The following is a 17,471-nucleotide window of genomic DNA, read 5'->3' as shown; positions in this document are numbered from 1 at the left end:
AATGAAATTATTTTTAAAATTTATCTGACATTTGATGAAAATAAAAAGTTGTTTACTAACACTTTATCCAGTTGGTATAAGACTATTCTCATTCTGATCTGTTGTTGGTCATAAGAATCTATAGTTGGCAAGTAGACAGAATTTGTATTATCATCCTGCGTCTGAGAAGAAATTGAGAAGAAATGAACAAACGCTTATCAATTTCAAGTCTACTTAAGAGATTGGCAAAGTATGGGCCCACAGAGCATATAATGTAATTGAAAGTTTTGTAAATGTTGCAATCTTAACAAAATTTTAGGAGTTATTCCACAAGATCATAAAATAGAACAAGATTCTATTAGATGGCAAGTTCATCAAGAAATGCTTGTCAGATGCTGCTAACATGCCCAGGGGAAATAATTCAATTAGACAACTCACCAGACAGTTTGCCATTTCCCTATGCTGAATCTGAAAATTTTAGATCAAAAGTACAAGACTCAAATTGGATCTTTCAATTAATGAATTTGATAGAAAGTAAACTTTAAAGATTAGTGTCAGAAAGAGACATTGAAACTTTAAAGATTAGTGTCAGAAAGAGACACTGAAGCCAGTTTTCTGCTGGATTTGTATGTCAATATGCCTGAAGAGTGTTTCCATTTATGAAAAACAATCATCAGAAATGTTGGGTCAACTTAATCTCTAAATCATTTTTTATGGTGACTGACTGCATGCATAACCAATAAACTGTATAATATAACATTAAAAATGTTATCACTAAACTAGAAATTGTTTTTTATCCCATCGTTAAATCTCTGACAGAAAGTGTTTTTTTTTTAAAAGTCTCTTTTCCCTGGTCTATATTAAATCTCTCTTGAATAGTTCTTAAAAATGCATTTATAAGAATTTCAATATTATTTAGACTTACTTCATCTGAATCTTTTTGAGGTTCAGGTTTTTTTCCAGTTATAAACTCCAGCACTTGAAGTTGAAACGATTCAGTTTCTTGCTTTAGCTTTTGGTAATCTGGGACTGATTTGAGTTGAACTTTTGCCTTTACCTCACTTTCCACATCTCCTTGTAATAAATTATCAAAATCCTTTTCTTGATCATTTAGTCGTTTGCAAAGCTGAGCATACTCTTGTTGTAATTTGGGGTCAGAGAAACTTAACTTGTCATTGTTATCACCACTTGAAGATGAAAACAGATAGGAACTTGTTTCATTTGTAACCCATGTCTTAAGACTATTTGTTATTTGTTGCAAAGGTAATTGAAAAATGTTTTTAAGTTGACCAGTCACTTTTTTTTCCTTCTTATGGACTTTTTCTTTGCCATCTTCTTGAAGCTGCTTATGATTTAAATCTGCAGTTGCTGAGTCCTGATAATGGACTACTCTTTTATTTGTGTCAATGGCAGGTAAAGACAGAAATGTTGAAGGCTGCATGTCAACAATCATCTCAGACAAAATGCCTTTCTTTCTAGACAAAATTTTTTGTAACTGTTCGAGTTTAGCTCCTGGATTTTGATGGTCAGTGACTGAAGAAGAAGCTGAAATTTTTTCTGTAATTGCTTTGTTTGACTTTTGCTGTTCAAATGTTGGTATTATATATTTTGATGTAGAATGAGCAGTTGTGTTAGGGTTTAAGCACAGATCAGTAGAGACTTCAGGAACTGATGAATCAATATTGGTTTCTTTAGAGATCAATTGCTGGACTTTCTTGCGATCAGAAACTGACTTATGAATGTCCCCACTAGTTTCATCATGTGTAACATTTAACACGGCAGAATTCTCCATTAAAGACAATGCATCTTTTATTTTGTCTGAAACTGCAGAAGAATCAGGAAGTGAACATTCTTTTTTAAAATGTTTCTTTTCTTGCTTGATTTGTTCTTCTGACGATAAACTGAGGGTTGACATTTTAGCATCTAATTCATCCAGTTTTGATAGTTCTTCTTTAAGAAGCTTTATAGGAGATGCTCCAACTACTTCTTCACCAATAATACCTCTGTGACCAGTTTGAAAAACAAATTAAAATATGTTATTAATAACTTAAAACAAAAAAAAAATAATATAAAAATATTTAATAAAATTATTTTCTAGCATTAATTATAATTGATTTAATCTAATATTAGTAAAACAGAAAATTCTGAGGAAAACATTTTGTTAAATGTTAGAAGTAATAACAAGCTAGCAGTTAATATTACTTGTCCAGTTCCAAAGGAATTAGTTTCATTGCAGGCAATATCTCCTTTTCTCTAGACCATAATGGTGATTCAGGAATTTGATTGCAGAAATATTTGGAGGCTTTTAGACACTGGTTGCTGCAAAAATTCTGAAACATAATCATCAAAAATAACATGAGCATCTAAAATATAAGACTATAGCCAGACCATAACATCTATTCTTCATTTCAAACTTTTATCTAAATGTGTAGTAAATGAAATCTGTTTAAAACATTACCTTTCTTTCAGAAATGTCATAGACTTTGTTAGAAATAGTTGAGATGTGATACTTCTTTTTTGGAATCTAGTAAAAAAAAAATATTTATATTATTAATTATTTTTACAAAGCTTATATCAACTCACATTGTCTATATGGTACAATTTTTGAAATTTTACACAATTATTTATTGTACTTAACAAATTATAAATCAATAAAAAGGTTAATTAATTAATTAATTAGTAGTAATTAATTATTTTGTTTTGTATCAAATAAGGGAACTGCAGGACTAACTTGGGTGTAAAAGAAGGCCTACATGATGAAAGTAATGAAAGTGAAGGCCCATTAAAATTTTTCAGCTATCTTTTTGTAAGATCGCATTTTTTAAAGTAGCATTATTATCACATACTGTCTTCATTAACAAAGAATTAACCAAAAATAAAAATTAACAAAGAAACTCGAATTAGGCCCGATCTCTAGCAATCAAATTTTATTATTTTTTTTTTGAAATAATAGCTACAAAAGTTTTAATTTAAACAAATTAAACGTGCAACAAGAATATATAATATTAACACATGTGAACGAATTGTCAGTGAATGATTTGTAAAATGTAAAATGTTTAAGATGTTTCGGATGTTCCTTCAGAGTTGAAGATAATTACTTCCTAGTCCAAACCTCCCGCAGGACGACGGGGGATGGGAGCGGGCAGGGTTTGAACCCGGGACCATCAATAAATCTGAACGACAGTCCAGCGCGCAAACCGCACGACCAGGCAGTGAACAAGTTGTCTGTGAGCGATATGTCAGGTGAACGAATTGTGAACGAAATGTCGCGTGAATGAAAAGTTGTGAACGATTTGTCGGTAAACAAAATGTCAATGAACGAATTGTGGTGGAACCAAAAATAAGGGAGCTTATTCCTGCACTATTGATAGGGCAGGAACATAGAGTATGGAATGTTTTGCTTGAATCAACCAGGAAAACCAACAACAGAATTTAGGTAACTAATTAAATTCTATGACTAGATTGACACATGAAACAAGAAGGATGTAATCATCTTCTCTTTTAAAGTAACCTCTGTAGTTTGTAGTATGCAGGATTGGAAGAAAAATGATGGAGAAAAAAAACTTTTTTTAGAATTCTTAAGAAAAATTTCATGTTAAATGGTGTGATATTTGTAAAACAACAAAAAAATAATAATAAGTATTAACTAATGCTATTATTTTAAAAATTTAAGAGATAAATTTGAAAAAAAAAAAGACTTACATTTTCTAATGTTTTACCACAAACAGGATAACCACAAAGCATGGTGATAGCTCTCTCCTCTACAATGTCATTGTAATGTTCTCTGGTAATCAAATGACCCTGTAAGCCATACAAATAAAGATCTCTGATTTTTTAAAAATATATTTTTTAACCCTAAAAATAACTTACTTTGTCATGAAAAGCTTTAAGATTTATTATAAAAAAAAAGATTGTATTCGATTTCATACAAAATTTTTTTTTTTAATTCAGTTATTTAATATTTTTATTTGGTAGCTTATAATGTTTGTAATACTAAGTCCTGTAATAGTAAGTTCTACAATTATGAATGGAATTTTTCCTGTTCTAAAGTACTGTATTTTAAGAGAAAAAAGAAATATCAGATTGTTTTTATAAAGTGTTAACAATGGAGAGTCAGCACAAAAAGAGTTATTAAGTGCATAAAAAAAGGAAGATTAGATAGCATATTTTGTTTTATAAAATGTTTGAATTATTAAAGTCTATTGTCAATAATTTGTCACTATTTCAGGTCTGTTGTTCTTTTGGAATAAATCTATTTTAATAATGATACTCACACATCGAATAAGATAGTCTCCATCAACTGTTTCATCAATTAATTTATTGACAATATCAAATGCCTTTTTTTCACATTCAACTCGTTTTAATATGGTAGTTTGATAGGCTTTAAGCTTCTCACCCATTCCTGAAACAGAAATTAATAAATAAAATGTAGGCCAAGTTTAAAGATACACTAATTACGAATCACTAAATACAAACAAGAAAAACAAAATCTAATTATTTTAACATATGCTCCTACATAATCAAATGAAAATAGTGGCTGGATTATTCCTGGAAATAATCTATTGGTTAATATTTTAACAATTAAAATTCTTTGGGCCTTTGTTGTTTTGTTGTGTATTTCTAGCCAAAAATGTATAAAAATTTAACAGATTATATATTCCAAGTGAAGGTTTTTGAACTGCATTCTAAATCTGTTGTAAGGAAAAAGCAGTGGTAGATCTGTATCATTGTATTTATTATAAATAGACATGCCATTAAAACTTTTGTCTATTTTTGTGCATCAAATAATTAAGGCATTCTGACAAGAAGAAATGCATAGTTGAAATATTAATATGTTTGCATGTCAAATTATCCTGTTGATTGCAAATATGCTGCATTCTTTTCTTCAATTTTCCACAACATAAATAAGAGACAGCTTACATATTGACAGCAATTTACCCATAATAAATTTTAAAAAATTGCAGGACAGCAAACAAATGTACACACAGGGATTAAATACAAAAAAACTGCAGTTGTACAGAAAACTTTCAAATTAACAAATAAAAAGATTATTCAGAGAAACTTTAAGTTCATTAAAAAATATTAATTTATTTCCAGTTTTTTCCAATATACAATATTGTTAATATTATGGAATGCAAGACAAAGTAAGGACTAACATTCACATCTATAGATCTAGTAATTTCATATGGTATTTTTTTACATGACTAGATACCTGGAATCAGGTTTCTATATATTTTTAAGAATTCATATTTAAAATGCAGATTACAAACATGTAATTTGTTCTGCCTAGAGACTAATAGATTTTGAAATATATTTTTTAAATTTAATATTGTTTTTTTCTTAAGGACTAGATAATCTCCCTTGTTTGACCACTTCAGTATTTGCCAACTTCTTCTATACACTGTAAGAGTTAGGGATAGATTACGTTTGTCTACAGTCTTTACTTGAAATAGTAGAATAAAAATTAAAACAAACATTTTTTTTTTATTATGTTACGGTTTAGGGGCTAGGTTTAAGTTATGACAGTCAACAGTCTTTATGAGTTTTTATGTGAAAATGTTTTACATGTTTCGGACGTTCCTTTAGAGTTTAAAATAATTTACTTCCTGAACAACAGCCCAGCATGGATACTGCACGACATGGCAGCCAAGCCACATAAAAACACATAATTATAAGCTGACACAACTAACAGTATTATTATTATAGACAAGGGAGATCATTCTGCTTTACTATTAGTTGTAACTTTGTGAACAACATGTAATTTGTTCATTGTTCAGGTATCTTGTTAGTGATTGTCACGTATAGAGTATAGGGTATAGAGCAGGCATGTCAATGTGGCCCGTGACCACCTTGAGTGCTGCCCGCTTAGCCACCTAAAAATTATCAAAATAATGTTAAACTGTTACGCTGGAAAATAAGAGATGACAATCTACTTCAATTGAAAAAATAGTATTTGTTAAAATGAACAACGAGAGTGAGTCTGCAGTGAAAGCAAGCTTCATTTTGTCAAACTTAATTGCAAGCCATAGCAAATCATTAAGTGAATGTGATTTTATGAAGGAGTGTGTCGTTCAAGCCGAAGTAATTTGTCCAGAAAAGGTGAAAGCATTCACAGAAATAGCGTTAACTAGCAACACTGTGGCAGATAGAATAAATGACATGTCAGTCAGATTGCGTGAACAATTAAAGATTTTGAATTATTTTCCTTAGCTCTCCATGAGTCAACTGATGTAACAGGTGTAACACAGTTGGTTATATTCATAAGGGCCTGTGACATGAATTTTGAGTTACATGAGGAAGTACTTGAGCTCTGTTCTATGCATAACACCACAACAAGCGAGGATGGTTTTGAGAAATTAGAGGAGGAGATATTGCAGTACAATTTATCTTTGGTAAAACTAGCTAGTCTAACAACGGAGGGCACACCAACCATAAAATGAAATGGTTTTGATGCAAAGCTACTTGCAAAAATTAGACAGACTGATGCTAAGTTTAAATTTGCTCATTTTCAGTGCATCCTTCACCAAGAAACATTCTGCGCACAGCAATTACAGCTCCAACATGTCATAAGACCGGTTTCAGTCACTCTCAGTTTTATTCGTGCCCGTAGTTTAAATCATTGCTAATTTTCAATGTTTCTGAATGACATTGGACACCAATTTGATTGTGTTCCCTACTACACAGAAGTCCGTTGGCTCTACTGTCATAAAGCATTGAAGAGATTTTTTTGCACTGCGTGAGGAAATTGTATTGTTTCTGAACATGAAAGGTGAACCTGTTGAAGATTTTCAAACTGACTAATGCATTTGGGATCTGCCATTGGCAGTTGATCTCAATGCTCACCTGCAAGACTTGAATTTGAAACTTCAAAGTAAAGACAAAATTGTCACAACTGTGTGTAATCATGTGAAGTGCTTACAAGCAAAATTACGACTAGATAAACCAAATATGAAGAGGAAATCTTGTTCACTTCTCAACGTGTCAGGAACTAAAAAGATTAAATACGGATGGGACATTTCATAAATATGTCTTACACCTGGAATCGTAAGTAGATGCTTTCAATGACCGTTTCCATGACTTCGTTTCGTACGAGCAAGAATTTTCATTGTTTGTATCTCCATTCTCATTTGATTCTGAAATTGCTGCTGGTAATGTGCAACTGGAGCTGATAGAATTGCAGTCAGATTCTTTGTTGAAATCGAAGTATATAGAATTGGCTGTGCCAAAATTTTACAGTTATTTACCCTGAACGGTACGTTGAATTGCGGAAGTTTGCAGCCAGAATACTTGCTGTTTGCAAGCACTTATCTCTGTTAGCAGTTCTTTTCCATAATGAAAGCTACAAAAGCACCTCACTGTTCGAGATTATGTCATCAAAATTTGTCATCAGTGATGAAAGTGTCAGTGGAAAACAAACTTCAACACGACATTAATAAAGTTATATCCCATAAAAGATGTCAAGCATCAGAACAAAGAAAATAATGCGTAATCATATTAACTTTTAATTACCAAATGGTACTACAAATTTAGCTAACTAAGGGGCAGGTATGACATTAATTATAGTATTCTTTTGTATTGTTTCTATTTACATAAAACTAGTAGGCTGTTTAGCAACTGATCAGGTCATAGTAAGTTTTTATGCGGCCCATACACCTTAATGAGTTGGACATGCCTGGTATAGAGTATAGATTATAGATCTTTAAATACTATTACCTTTCCTACTTTACCTGAAAATGTCTTAGAGTCTTACTCAAGTAAAAATCAATAATTATAACTGAAAAAGCTGGGAGGGTGAAGCAATCTAAGTTATACTCAACACTATAGATAGTTAAGATAGTGATACTAGTGAGTAACTAGTGATAGAGTATAGATATAGAATCTAGATCTAGATAAAAAAAAAGATATGAACTAGAATTGATTATAATTCAGAGTTTAAGTCTATGAATCTATACTAATCTATAGTGACTTATATAATAGCCTATAGCACAGTCAGTGTCACACTCACTGAATCAGTTAGATTAAGTTAGTGTAGACTGTTGATTGTAGAATTGCAATTGTAGAATTGTAGGTCTATTTTTATTTATTCTAGGACTAGATCTATAATACTATCTCAACTATCTGTATTGACTGTTTAAATTAGTGATCTAGTCACAGTGACAGTGAGTGTAGATTACTGTAGATCTATATTAATATATAGATCTATATATAAAATGAATCTATATAAATATAATTAAATAATAATTATTAATTAAATTATTAAATAATTACAATAATGATAAGCTGATCGCTAATATTTAATATTATAAATTATAGATCTAAATATAAATAATGTCAATAATATTATCAATATTGACAATATCATATATCTAAATGATTTATAATAATTATAATATTTTAATATATATTATAATAATAATAATGATAATTAATGATAATGATTTATAATGACAATTTCAATTATTGATTGAATTAATCTTAATGAATTATTATGATTATCACAATATGAATATAGATCTATGAATAATTAATTATACTTTAAAATAGACCTAGAATTAGAATATAGATCTCTAGATCTATGATAATCTATCTAATAATTCTAATAAAATAAATCTATCTTTCGATGTTGAATGATATCGTGAATTTTCTTTTCGATCAACATAAACAAACACAATGATTTTGGGTTTTTAAGTTACTCGTAGATTGATAAAAAGTAGGCTACTTGATCATAAAAAAAAAAAATAGAAAGAAACAGAACAAAAGCTTTTTCTAAATTAGAATCTAGACCTCTTACTCTTACGACTCAAGATATCTAGACCTATATCTAGAGCCTAGAAGCACTAAGAATCTATAATAATGATCTAGTGACCTATTCTAGTATTTTATTTCTACTAGTAAACTAAAACTCTAGATAGATATCTAGTAATAATAATATTTTAATGTAGACTACATCTACTAGACTTAACTAGACCTCTAGATTCTAGTAATTTACTTGATAAACTTTATTTAGTCTACTAAACTCTACTACTCTGAGTAACTCGCTCTAGACACTCTAGTCTCTAGTGACACTCTAGTCTCAGTCTAGAGCAGTGATTCCCAAAGACGCCAAAGTGGTCTACATAGACCCCCAGGGGTCTATGAAGACTTCCAAGGGGTCTACGAAAGGGAAAACATAATTTGGGGGTCTATGAGATGTCCACGGGGTCTACGTCGGTCTACGATAATAAATTTCATTTAAAAAGGTCGTGACTTTAACGTAACCTCATGTTAATGTAATTCTTTTATACACTAATATATGATTTGTACCAGAGTTAATCCTTTAAATAGTTATCCTGCTATTCAAACGAAAAATAATAATAGAATAACAATAATAGAATATGCATCCTCTGTTTGGGACCCCTCAACTCAAGAAAACATTAAGAAACTAGAACAGACACAAAATAGAGCAGTGCGATTCATAACAAACGAATATTCACATTTGACTAGAGTAACACCTTTAGTAAAATCACTAAATTTAGAAAGCCTTCAGAACAGAAGGCTCAAAAGTAAAGTAGCAATCATACATAAAACACTGAACCATAATCTTCAAATACAAAATTTAATAAAATACTCTGAAAGACACAAAGATAAAGGCACATTCCTCGTCCCATATGCTAGGACAAATTTGTACAAATACTCCTTCTTCCCTGGTGCTATTAGAGCATGGAATGGGTTGCCTGAGCTAGCCAGGAAAACCAGTGACTTGGCAGAATTTAAGTCATTGGTTAATATGCATGACTAAATGCATGACGCGTAGGACGTAATCATCTTCTTTTTTGAAGTAACGTCTGTATTATATAACATAAAAAGATAAAATTATTGTATCTAATTTAAATTCTTAAATAGCTTCATTTTGTCTACTCTACATGTAACCAATGTTTATCAAAAAGAATGTAGACTGTACAGCGTTGATTATTTAAAATTGGAATTTATTCTTTCCTTGTCAAACAAGCGGTTGCCTAAGCGCCTTTTTTAAGATGATATGAAACCAATTACACTGGAGCATCATTTGAGACAAGGTCACCCTGACATATAAGAAAGAGATTTTAAAAACTTTCGAACACTCAAAGATAAAGTTCAGAATAGACCCACAAAATCTCTCGTCGACATCATATAGAGAAGATGATGGTTTGCGAGAGTCTTACATTATCTCTTTACTTATCGCAAAATACTGAAAACACTAAAGGTAAAACATTGATTTTACCCGCCGTTGTAGTTTTAAAAGCTGTTTTACACAAACCTACATATGATATTATTAAAAGAATTTCTTTAAGCAACAATACAGTTCAATGTCACATCGGTGGCATAAGTTATAAAGTTAAAAGTTTCTTATGTAATTTTTTGCAAACGACATATATACAGTTTGGGGTCAGCGTCATCGCAGGCTCTGACAGGGTGTAGCGCTGTGTGCTGCAAACTGCCTAAGGGTCGTATGCTCCTTATTTTTAACAGGGTTGACCCACGAAACCTTTCCCATGTTCGGGTTTATCTGCAAGACAGCACAGTTTGAATTCAGTTTTCCTTCTGCTAGGTGGGCTGCAAGTCAAGTCTAATGAGCCCTTCCTGCCGAAAGCTTACTGGTTTAGGTACTCACCTTCAACCCTTCTCCTGTTAGTGAAAACAGTTCTCCACACCCAATATTTGAGTCACGCGTGAAAGATCAAGACATAAACTGCTATTTGCGAAAACTTTTATAATCATACAGAAGGCTAATTAATTAATTGATTGATTAATATTTAATGTTTGAAGACTACTTCATTAAACAATCAATTCCTATATGAAACATTTATCCTTAGCAACGGATAATAGATAAGAAAACAAAACATTTCCAGTGTGTTAGGTGATTCCAGTAATAAATAAATTGCTATTTTAATTAGTTTAAATTTGAATTTTATTGATAAAAAAATAGATCTTAATGTCTAGCTTTGTATTACTTTTTCACTCTTTAAACTCACTTCAGTTAGAAATTTGTTTTTAAAAAAATTTTTGATGAATTTGCAAAAATTCAATACGAGTTTATTAGGGGGTCTACCGAAAACCAGAAAACATGACAAGGGGTCTACGAGACAAAAAAGTTTGGGAACCACTGGTCTAGAGTCTAGACTCTCACTCTAACTCTAGCTAGACTAGACTCTTTTCTCTTACTCTAGACACTCTAGTAAACTTAGAATCTATATAAACTAAAACTTAAAACTCTAAAAGTCTAGATAGAACTGTAGACTGTAGTTAATTTTAGTTCTAGATCTATCTAGATTATTCTACACCTAGATTGCTAGACCTGATCCTGATCTGATTTAATTTAATTTAAGTTGATCCTGTGAATCTAGTATTATCTAGATAAGTTAGATCTATTCTAGATCTAGAATATAAATTTAGTCTAGAGTCTAGATAGTATTAGTATAGTCTAGTAGTTTTTTTTTGTTTGTTTTTTTTCTGTCATTTCTCAGACACCCTATCTCCCAAACTCGAATCAAGCTGAAATTTTGCACAATTATTTCTTTTACCTGACAACATGTTAAACAAGAATCAATGTAAAAAATTAACTTGGTATCTCAAACAAGGGAAAGAAATAGTACTTGACCGAAGTGGTGGTATAAGCGGAATTTGTCCCTTTTATATTTAGGCTGCCATCTTAGGCTTAGTAAACACAAACATGAAATAGAAACAATAGATAACTATACAATATTCCATGTTCATAGAATCTTTGCTAGCAGAGTGGTTACAGTGTTGGCTTGAGAAGCCTGAGAAGGCTTTATCCCACAAGTTCAAATTCAGGTAGTTCCCTTTTATTTTATTTTTTTAAAATATATACCGGTACACATTTTACACCCCTTTCCAACTGGACCAGACAAGTGATAGGATCATAGCGTAAAGGCGTGAATTTGAGCTAAACAAAAACAATCAGTAAAAAAAATATTTCTAATCACACAGATTTATTATTGTTAGTCTAGATCTATTACAAATTTAATTACATGACTGATCCAAACTAATTGATACACATTAATATATAAGCTTTGTTTTTTTTTTAAATTATTGTTTTGTATTTTGCATGTTAATTCTTGGGATTTCTAAAAAATGTAAGTATAAACAATAATGTCCCTTCCAGATTGAGTTCTAGATTATTTTTTACTACCACACTTGCCAGCACTATCGAAATTACTTGCTTAGTGTAACACCACACTGAAAGAGTTTTTATTGCAATAACAAGGAGGTCTGAAAAGTGTGAAAAATTGGTTGGGTGGGTGGTCACAGTAAAAAAAATTTATATACCTGGATATATATGATTTTTTTTTCACTCATTGGATATTTTGTTCATTTTTTTGAAGTAACTGATAAAATTTATTACACTAGTGATATAAATTATGGGCATTACAAACCAGTTTTATTGGTATTTTATTTTTATATAGTTAGACAAAACAATTGAAAAGATTTTCATTATATACCCTTCTTTCTCCAGGCTACTTGAACACTACACTTATAACTTAATCAATGATGCATATTAAGTTATTGACAGTCATTGAGAAAGTTTGAGAACAAGATAAAATGAAGAGATTTGTATGGAAACGCAAGGTGGGAGAGAGTGTCAATAAAGCAAAAGTATCTGATTTCAGTGCAGAGTCCAAAGAAGATTTAGAAGGTAATGAGGATGATGACATTGATTGGCTGACAGGTACCATAGCAAATAAAAAGCAGTGTATATCCTTGGAAGATACCAAAACAAAAAGTGAAAGATTAAGGCAAGAAGGTGCAATGCTAGCTGAGGCAGAAAGGTTTGTCAATGGTACTGACATTTATGATAAACTTGCAGCATTAACACAAGTGAAAAAAAGTTACTGATCTTTAAGGCTAAATTTTATCTATAGATTTGATTCTAGATGTTATAGTTTGTCTAGATAAACTTACAGTTTTAATATCCTATTTCTTATTTAATTAAACATAACATTTTACAAATTTGAATCATACAAATTTTCCTTGCCGAAAGTGATTTATTACTTTTAACAATATTTTACATTACAATGTTCTGAGAACCATTTAAAAATTTGTTGACTTAGAAATTCATTACAAAGATCTTAAACTTTTTGTCTTCTTTCATCATAGTTCTTGGATGCATAGAGAGTGTTATTATGCTTAGCAGTAATGTGACAGGATATATTTTTATTACATTATTATTGAAAAAAAAATAAAAAATTTGTCTTTCAAATTTATTGCAGATTTTCACATCACATATTCGCTCATCTTTAAAATACAACATTCTGAATCAATGTTATATTTTTAAGAGAAATAAAGAAACAATAAACACAAACTCAACAGTCATTCATTTAAACAAATTTAATGTACCTTGATATAGGTAAATTGTGATTACTATGCTTGCGTACATTTTAAATCGGCTTGCATAACAAGTAGAGTAAATTGAAATATTACCACAATTTTTCAACACAGATTTTTAAAAAATATTTTTTACATAGTGTATGAATCTGTAATATGACAGATTGGATTGAACTATTCACTTAACTGTAGTTGGCTTACTGTCCTTTATTTGTCCATTACTGGCTTACATTGTAATTTTTTATTAGACAATAATTTAATTATTATTATTGTTATCTTAAATGTGCATTTGTTAATTCTACATTCTAGATATTGGGAAGCATTGAAAAAGTGGGATGAAGCCCTACAGTTGATACAAAACAATGAACAGATATTAGAGATGAAAACGCAGGTTTGTTACACTACTGAAATAGTAGAACAAATACCATGTTGTTGTTGTTTTGTTTTTTCATTACATCTATCATAAGCTAATGTTATGTTTATGTTTTTATTGTAGGCCCTAATGGCTTTAGGAGAAGTTTTCCCAGCAGTTCAAGTGGCAGAAAAAACAGTTAATATTGCACCTACTTGGTGGGTTGCACATCAGACTCTTGGCAGGGCATTAGTCAACGTGGGGGAAGTAGGAATGGTAAGTTATGCTACCAATTATTCAGAATTACTTTCTTGTTATTTAATATCTAATTTAGTCTAAATCTTGGTTATAATTGGTTCTAAATCTTATAGATGTTTTTTTTTCTTAATCAGCAAAAGATTATCCAGTTTTAATTAACTTAGGTGGTAACAGCTTATACAGTTGATCATTAATGTGATAACTTTAAGTATTAGAAGAAAACTTTTGTTAAGTGTTGGTAACAGACATATAGTTTTCTGGGTGGAAAAACTGTTCAGCTATTATAAAATCATGCATTAAAAAATGTTTCTGTCAAACAAATCTCTTTTGTCTTCAGGCATTAAAGAGTTTCTCACGAGCTGTTCATCTAAATCCATCAGAGATAGAACTTTGGATTGAAGACCTATATTGGGCCAAATCTCTTTTAGACAAGAAAAAATCACTGGTGGATGTGGACATGGTTAAGAGTACACTAACTGTAACAGAAATAACTGAGGAGAGTGAACAATATCAAGGGCAGCAATCATTGTTGCCTTATAATCTAAATAATGTCGAAGCCACTCATGAAAGTACAAAACATATTAGGAAATTGCCTACAAACTATGTACAGATGAGGGATGTGCTATGAACTTAAGCTCTAAATAAATGTTTTATTCGGTAGATTATGCTCTGGGTGAAGTAAAACATATTTACAAAGATTAAGTTTTTAGATTATTAACATAAAAAGTGGTGAAGTGATTTACCATTGTACAAATCTTCAAACTGTTTTGTTTCCCAGCTTTTGATTTTGAATGTGTTTGTTTTTAATTGAAACTATGTTATATAAATTACATTTTTTTGTGATGTTGATTTTCCTTATGTATTAAAATGTATATATAAATATTGACCGATGTAATATTAATAACACAGTCATTAAATAAAATAGTGAAACATACAGAAGAGTTAAATGTTTCATGTACAGAAAAGTCTTCTGTTTTTGTTGGGCAATGTTTTTATATCAAGTTTTCTGGGTTTCATTGTTTTTCTATGAATCCAATCATAATATCTTAATAACAAAGTGTTAAAATTATATAAATCTTATTGAAGAATTGCTTTAATGTTTTACACCAATTACACAGTCTTTAAATCCAAAGACATAACATAGTTTTGATCAATAATAAAGTTATATGCATTTCTATGCAAGTGATTATCAATGATTTTTTAATTTATACAAATTGTACAACTGTATACATTTTATATCAGAACACAAAAGTACAAAAGCATCATTTTGAGACATAAATGTTAGCAAATATCCTTGATGTCAATATATTTATGTTTGAATCAGACAGAACTGTACATTTACTACCCATTCATAGCATTTGTTATTTGTATTTTATGATGTTGATAAGAAAGGGTAGAAATTTAATGGGAATGCCTTAGATCAGTTAGGACTCTCACTTTTTCTTGGACGTATTTCATATTAATCTGATGTCTTGTTAGTTATTCATGGTATTTTTTTTTCTATAAGAATACAAGGTTGTTGTTTTTTCGGCGACAAGAATTGACAATTATTTTAGAGTCTTAGATGATTCCGCGGCTGTCTTGAGCTAGCTGTGTCCTTGACATCTCATGTGTGTAACACAGCGCATCTTTTCTGCATCATTTTTGTTCGGGTAGTTCTGACATCAACACGATAGGTGCTGTTCCATGTCACATTTGTACGTTAATGAAATGGGAGTGACGAAGAAACGATAATTTGATGTTGAAACTTCCAGGACAAGTGGACAGTTCTTTATTAAATCTAAATTACCAAGCCAACATGTTTGAGTTGTACAGAAAGTGTGGCTGTTTTAAAGAACATAACATAAAAAGGCATTCTAAAACAAACCATTACAAAAATATGGTGGCATTGTCGGCTTGAGCCGCTAGGAAAAGATCGCTAAGTTACGTCTAGAGTTGAGCGAGTGATGAAAATATTTACCAAGAAGTCAAGAAAATGAGTCGGCTGTAATGGAGGCTACAGAGTTGCTCACATTTTAAGAAGAGAATTGAAGCATAAAAAAAGTGCTTGCTAGCAGTGATGGAATAAAATCGTCCTGAAACAAAAATGCATTTGAAACTGCCTTTCTGGTATGACAATTACAAACGAGTGGACAATGTTGGTGAAAATCTCCATTCAAAACTAAATGACAGAGCATCAGATTTCGAAATCGTTACTGCCGCTTAGGAGTGACACCAACTGGAACTGATTGACTAACAAAGCCAGACTTCCCTGCTTGAGAAATTTCGAGCAATGCACACAATAGATTTCTAGCCACAATGTTTACAAGCACTTAATTTAATAGAAAAAACTTGTTCAGTTATAAGATACCTGAAACCCTTGTTAGGTAATTGACTTATGGCTGTAAGTAGGCCTACTGGAGCTACGGGATTGTTATAAAATTATTTAAAATTGTTTAGTCTCTATTTCATTTTTCTGTATCTTTATATGTGGTCCGCGACACGAGTGTCGGAAATTAAAATGGCCGCAGGCTGTATAAGGTTGGGCATTACTGCCTTAGATAGTTAAAAGATTATTTATTATACATAGGCCTACTTTTAAGTATATTTCTATTTTCCCCTAGATTATAATTTCAAAAAAATAAATATAGGACACCTTTCTAAAATAAGTTAATGTCAAACATTTTCTCTGGAGTGATGCTGTGATTGTCTTACTGTTAATGAGAGTTTTAGGAATTCATTCCTTCATTGGCAGTTGTCTTAACAAGTAAAATTTCCTACACTGCAATGATAATATATTCTCTTATATTTCATGTTTTAATTGTAATTACAAGATCAGCTGTCGTCATCGAGAAGTACATTGAAGTCAAATTCATAAGGCGCTGGTTGTGAACTTGTGAATGTGTATGTGTTTCGTGTGTGAATGTTGTTCGAATTTTTCATCTATACTGTTATTGTACAGTAGTTACGTTGATGTTTTAAATTGTAGTCAAACTGAATTTCCATTTGATTGGATCAATAAAATTATCTTATCTTATCTAATTCTTCATGCTTATTAAACATGGTTGAGATTATTATATTTTGTAAATTTCCTAAACTATGCTATTGAAATAAATACAAAAGAAAGTCCTAATTTATAGAATGATACAAGAGTCTGCAGCTCATTTCCTGCTATAATCAAACTAATGTTTAAAAAATGTTTTGTATATTTTGATAGAATTTTACATCTTTAAAGCTTTTAAATTCTCGATATTGTAATTTTTTGGCCAATAAAGTACAGGGTATGTGAACTACCCCTTTCAGGCCTTGCAGTCTATAGAGCAGATGATTTAAAGGTCCTGTTTCTATGGCCGACACTTATCGATGGTGTAGTGTGGCCAGCACAACGACCAAAAGCCATTAATTAACAAGACTGACTAAATTAACATGAACATTCCTGATTTAGAATGAGTTCTTCTCTCTCCATTTGTCAAGGAAGTAGACCAGCTTTATGAATCTCCAGCAGCAATCAGTTCTTGACCTAGCTAGCTGGTGTAGATAT

At 30.9% G+C, this 17,471-nt stretch overlaps 2 protein-coding genes across 11 annotated transcripts in view; one reads left to right on the top strand and one right to left on the bottom strand.

The window, feature by feature from the left end:
* The window catches only part of LOC106077623 (putative RNA polymerase II subunit B1 CTD phosphatase RPAP2), a 273,180-nt gene that overhangs the window by 3,532 nt on the left and 252,177 nt on the right, over positions 1 to 17,471 (bottom strand). For 2 of the 6 annotated variants that reach the window (XR_008778195.1, XM_056030944.1), the window contains exons 1-8: positions 8,526 to 8,658; positions 4,254 to 4,381; positions 3,682 to 3,780; positions 2,438 to 2,503; positions 2,182 to 2,309; positions 905 to 1,982; positions 418 to 447; positions 61 to 161 (exon numbers count right to left, since the gene is read on the bottom strand). Coding sequence is in view for 5 of the 6 variants with exons in the window: in XM_056030944.1 (XP_055886919.1) it covers positions 61 to 161; positions 418 to 447; positions 905 to 1,982; positions 2,182 to 2,309; positions 2,438 to 2,503; positions 3,682 to 3,780; positions 4,254 to 4,379 (1,628 nt within the window). In the remaining variant the exon portion in view is untranslated. Of the gene's footprint in view, positions 1 to 60; positions 162 to 417; positions 448 to 904; positions 1,983 to 2,181; positions 2,310 to 2,437; positions 2,504 to 3,681; positions 3,781 to 4,253; positions 4,382 to 7,984; positions 8,168 to 8,513; positions 8,659 to 17,471 lie in introns of those variants that run through there. The other 4 variants (XM_056030945.1, XM_056030946.1, XM_056030947.1 and 1 more) reach the window with 4 other exon arrangements.
* On the top strand, positions 8,714 to 16,967 carry LOC106077625 (tetratricopeptide repeat protein 33-like). 5 transcript variants are annotated; one of them, XM_056030973.1, is made up of 6 exons: positions 8,714 to 8,853; positions 11,715 to 11,790; positions 12,473 to 12,785; positions 13,651 to 13,732; positions 13,838 to 13,969; positions 14,289 to 16,967. In XM_056030973.1, exons 3-6 carry the CDS (start codon positions 12,559 to 12,561, stop codon positions 14,577 to 14,579), a joined length of 732 nt encoding a protein of 243 aa, XP_055886948.1. In that variant the 5' UTR covers positions 8,714 to 8,853; positions 11,715 to 11,790; positions 12,473 to 12,558; the 3' UTR covers positions 14,580 to 16,967. The 5 variants fall into 5 exon arrangements, with proteins under 5 accessions (XP_055886948.1, XP_055886949.1, XP_055886952.1 ...); XM_056030974.1 differs by having other exon boundaries at positions 8,715 to 8,870; XM_056030977.1 differs by having other exon boundaries at positions 8,725 to 8,840.

Source organism: Biomphalaria glabrata, chromosome 5 (assembly GCF_947242115.1).
Source record: "Biomphalaria glabrata chromosome 5, xgBioGlab47.1, whole genome shotgun sequence".
Lineage (NCBI taxonomy): Eukaryota > Metazoa > Mollusca > Gastropoda > Planorbidae > Biomphalaria > Biomphalaria glabrata.
The sequence above is the reverse complement of the archived record's forward strand: the minus strand, read 5'-3'. Positions and strand labels throughout refer to the sequence as shown.

Coding starts and splice junctions, on each gene's coding strand:
- LOC106077625 (XM_056030973.1), top strand. CDS start 12,559: ATGAAGAGATTTGTATGGAAACGCAAGGTGGGAGAGAGTGTCAATAAA. Junction 12,786..13,650: donor ATGCTAGCTGAGGCAGAAAG/GTTTGTCAATGG, acceptor TCTACATTCTAG/ATATTGGGAAGCATTGAAAA. Junction 13,970..14,288: donor ACGTGGGGGAAGTAGGAATG/GTAAGTTATGCT, acceptor TTTTGTCTTCAG/GCATTAAAGAGTTTCTCACG.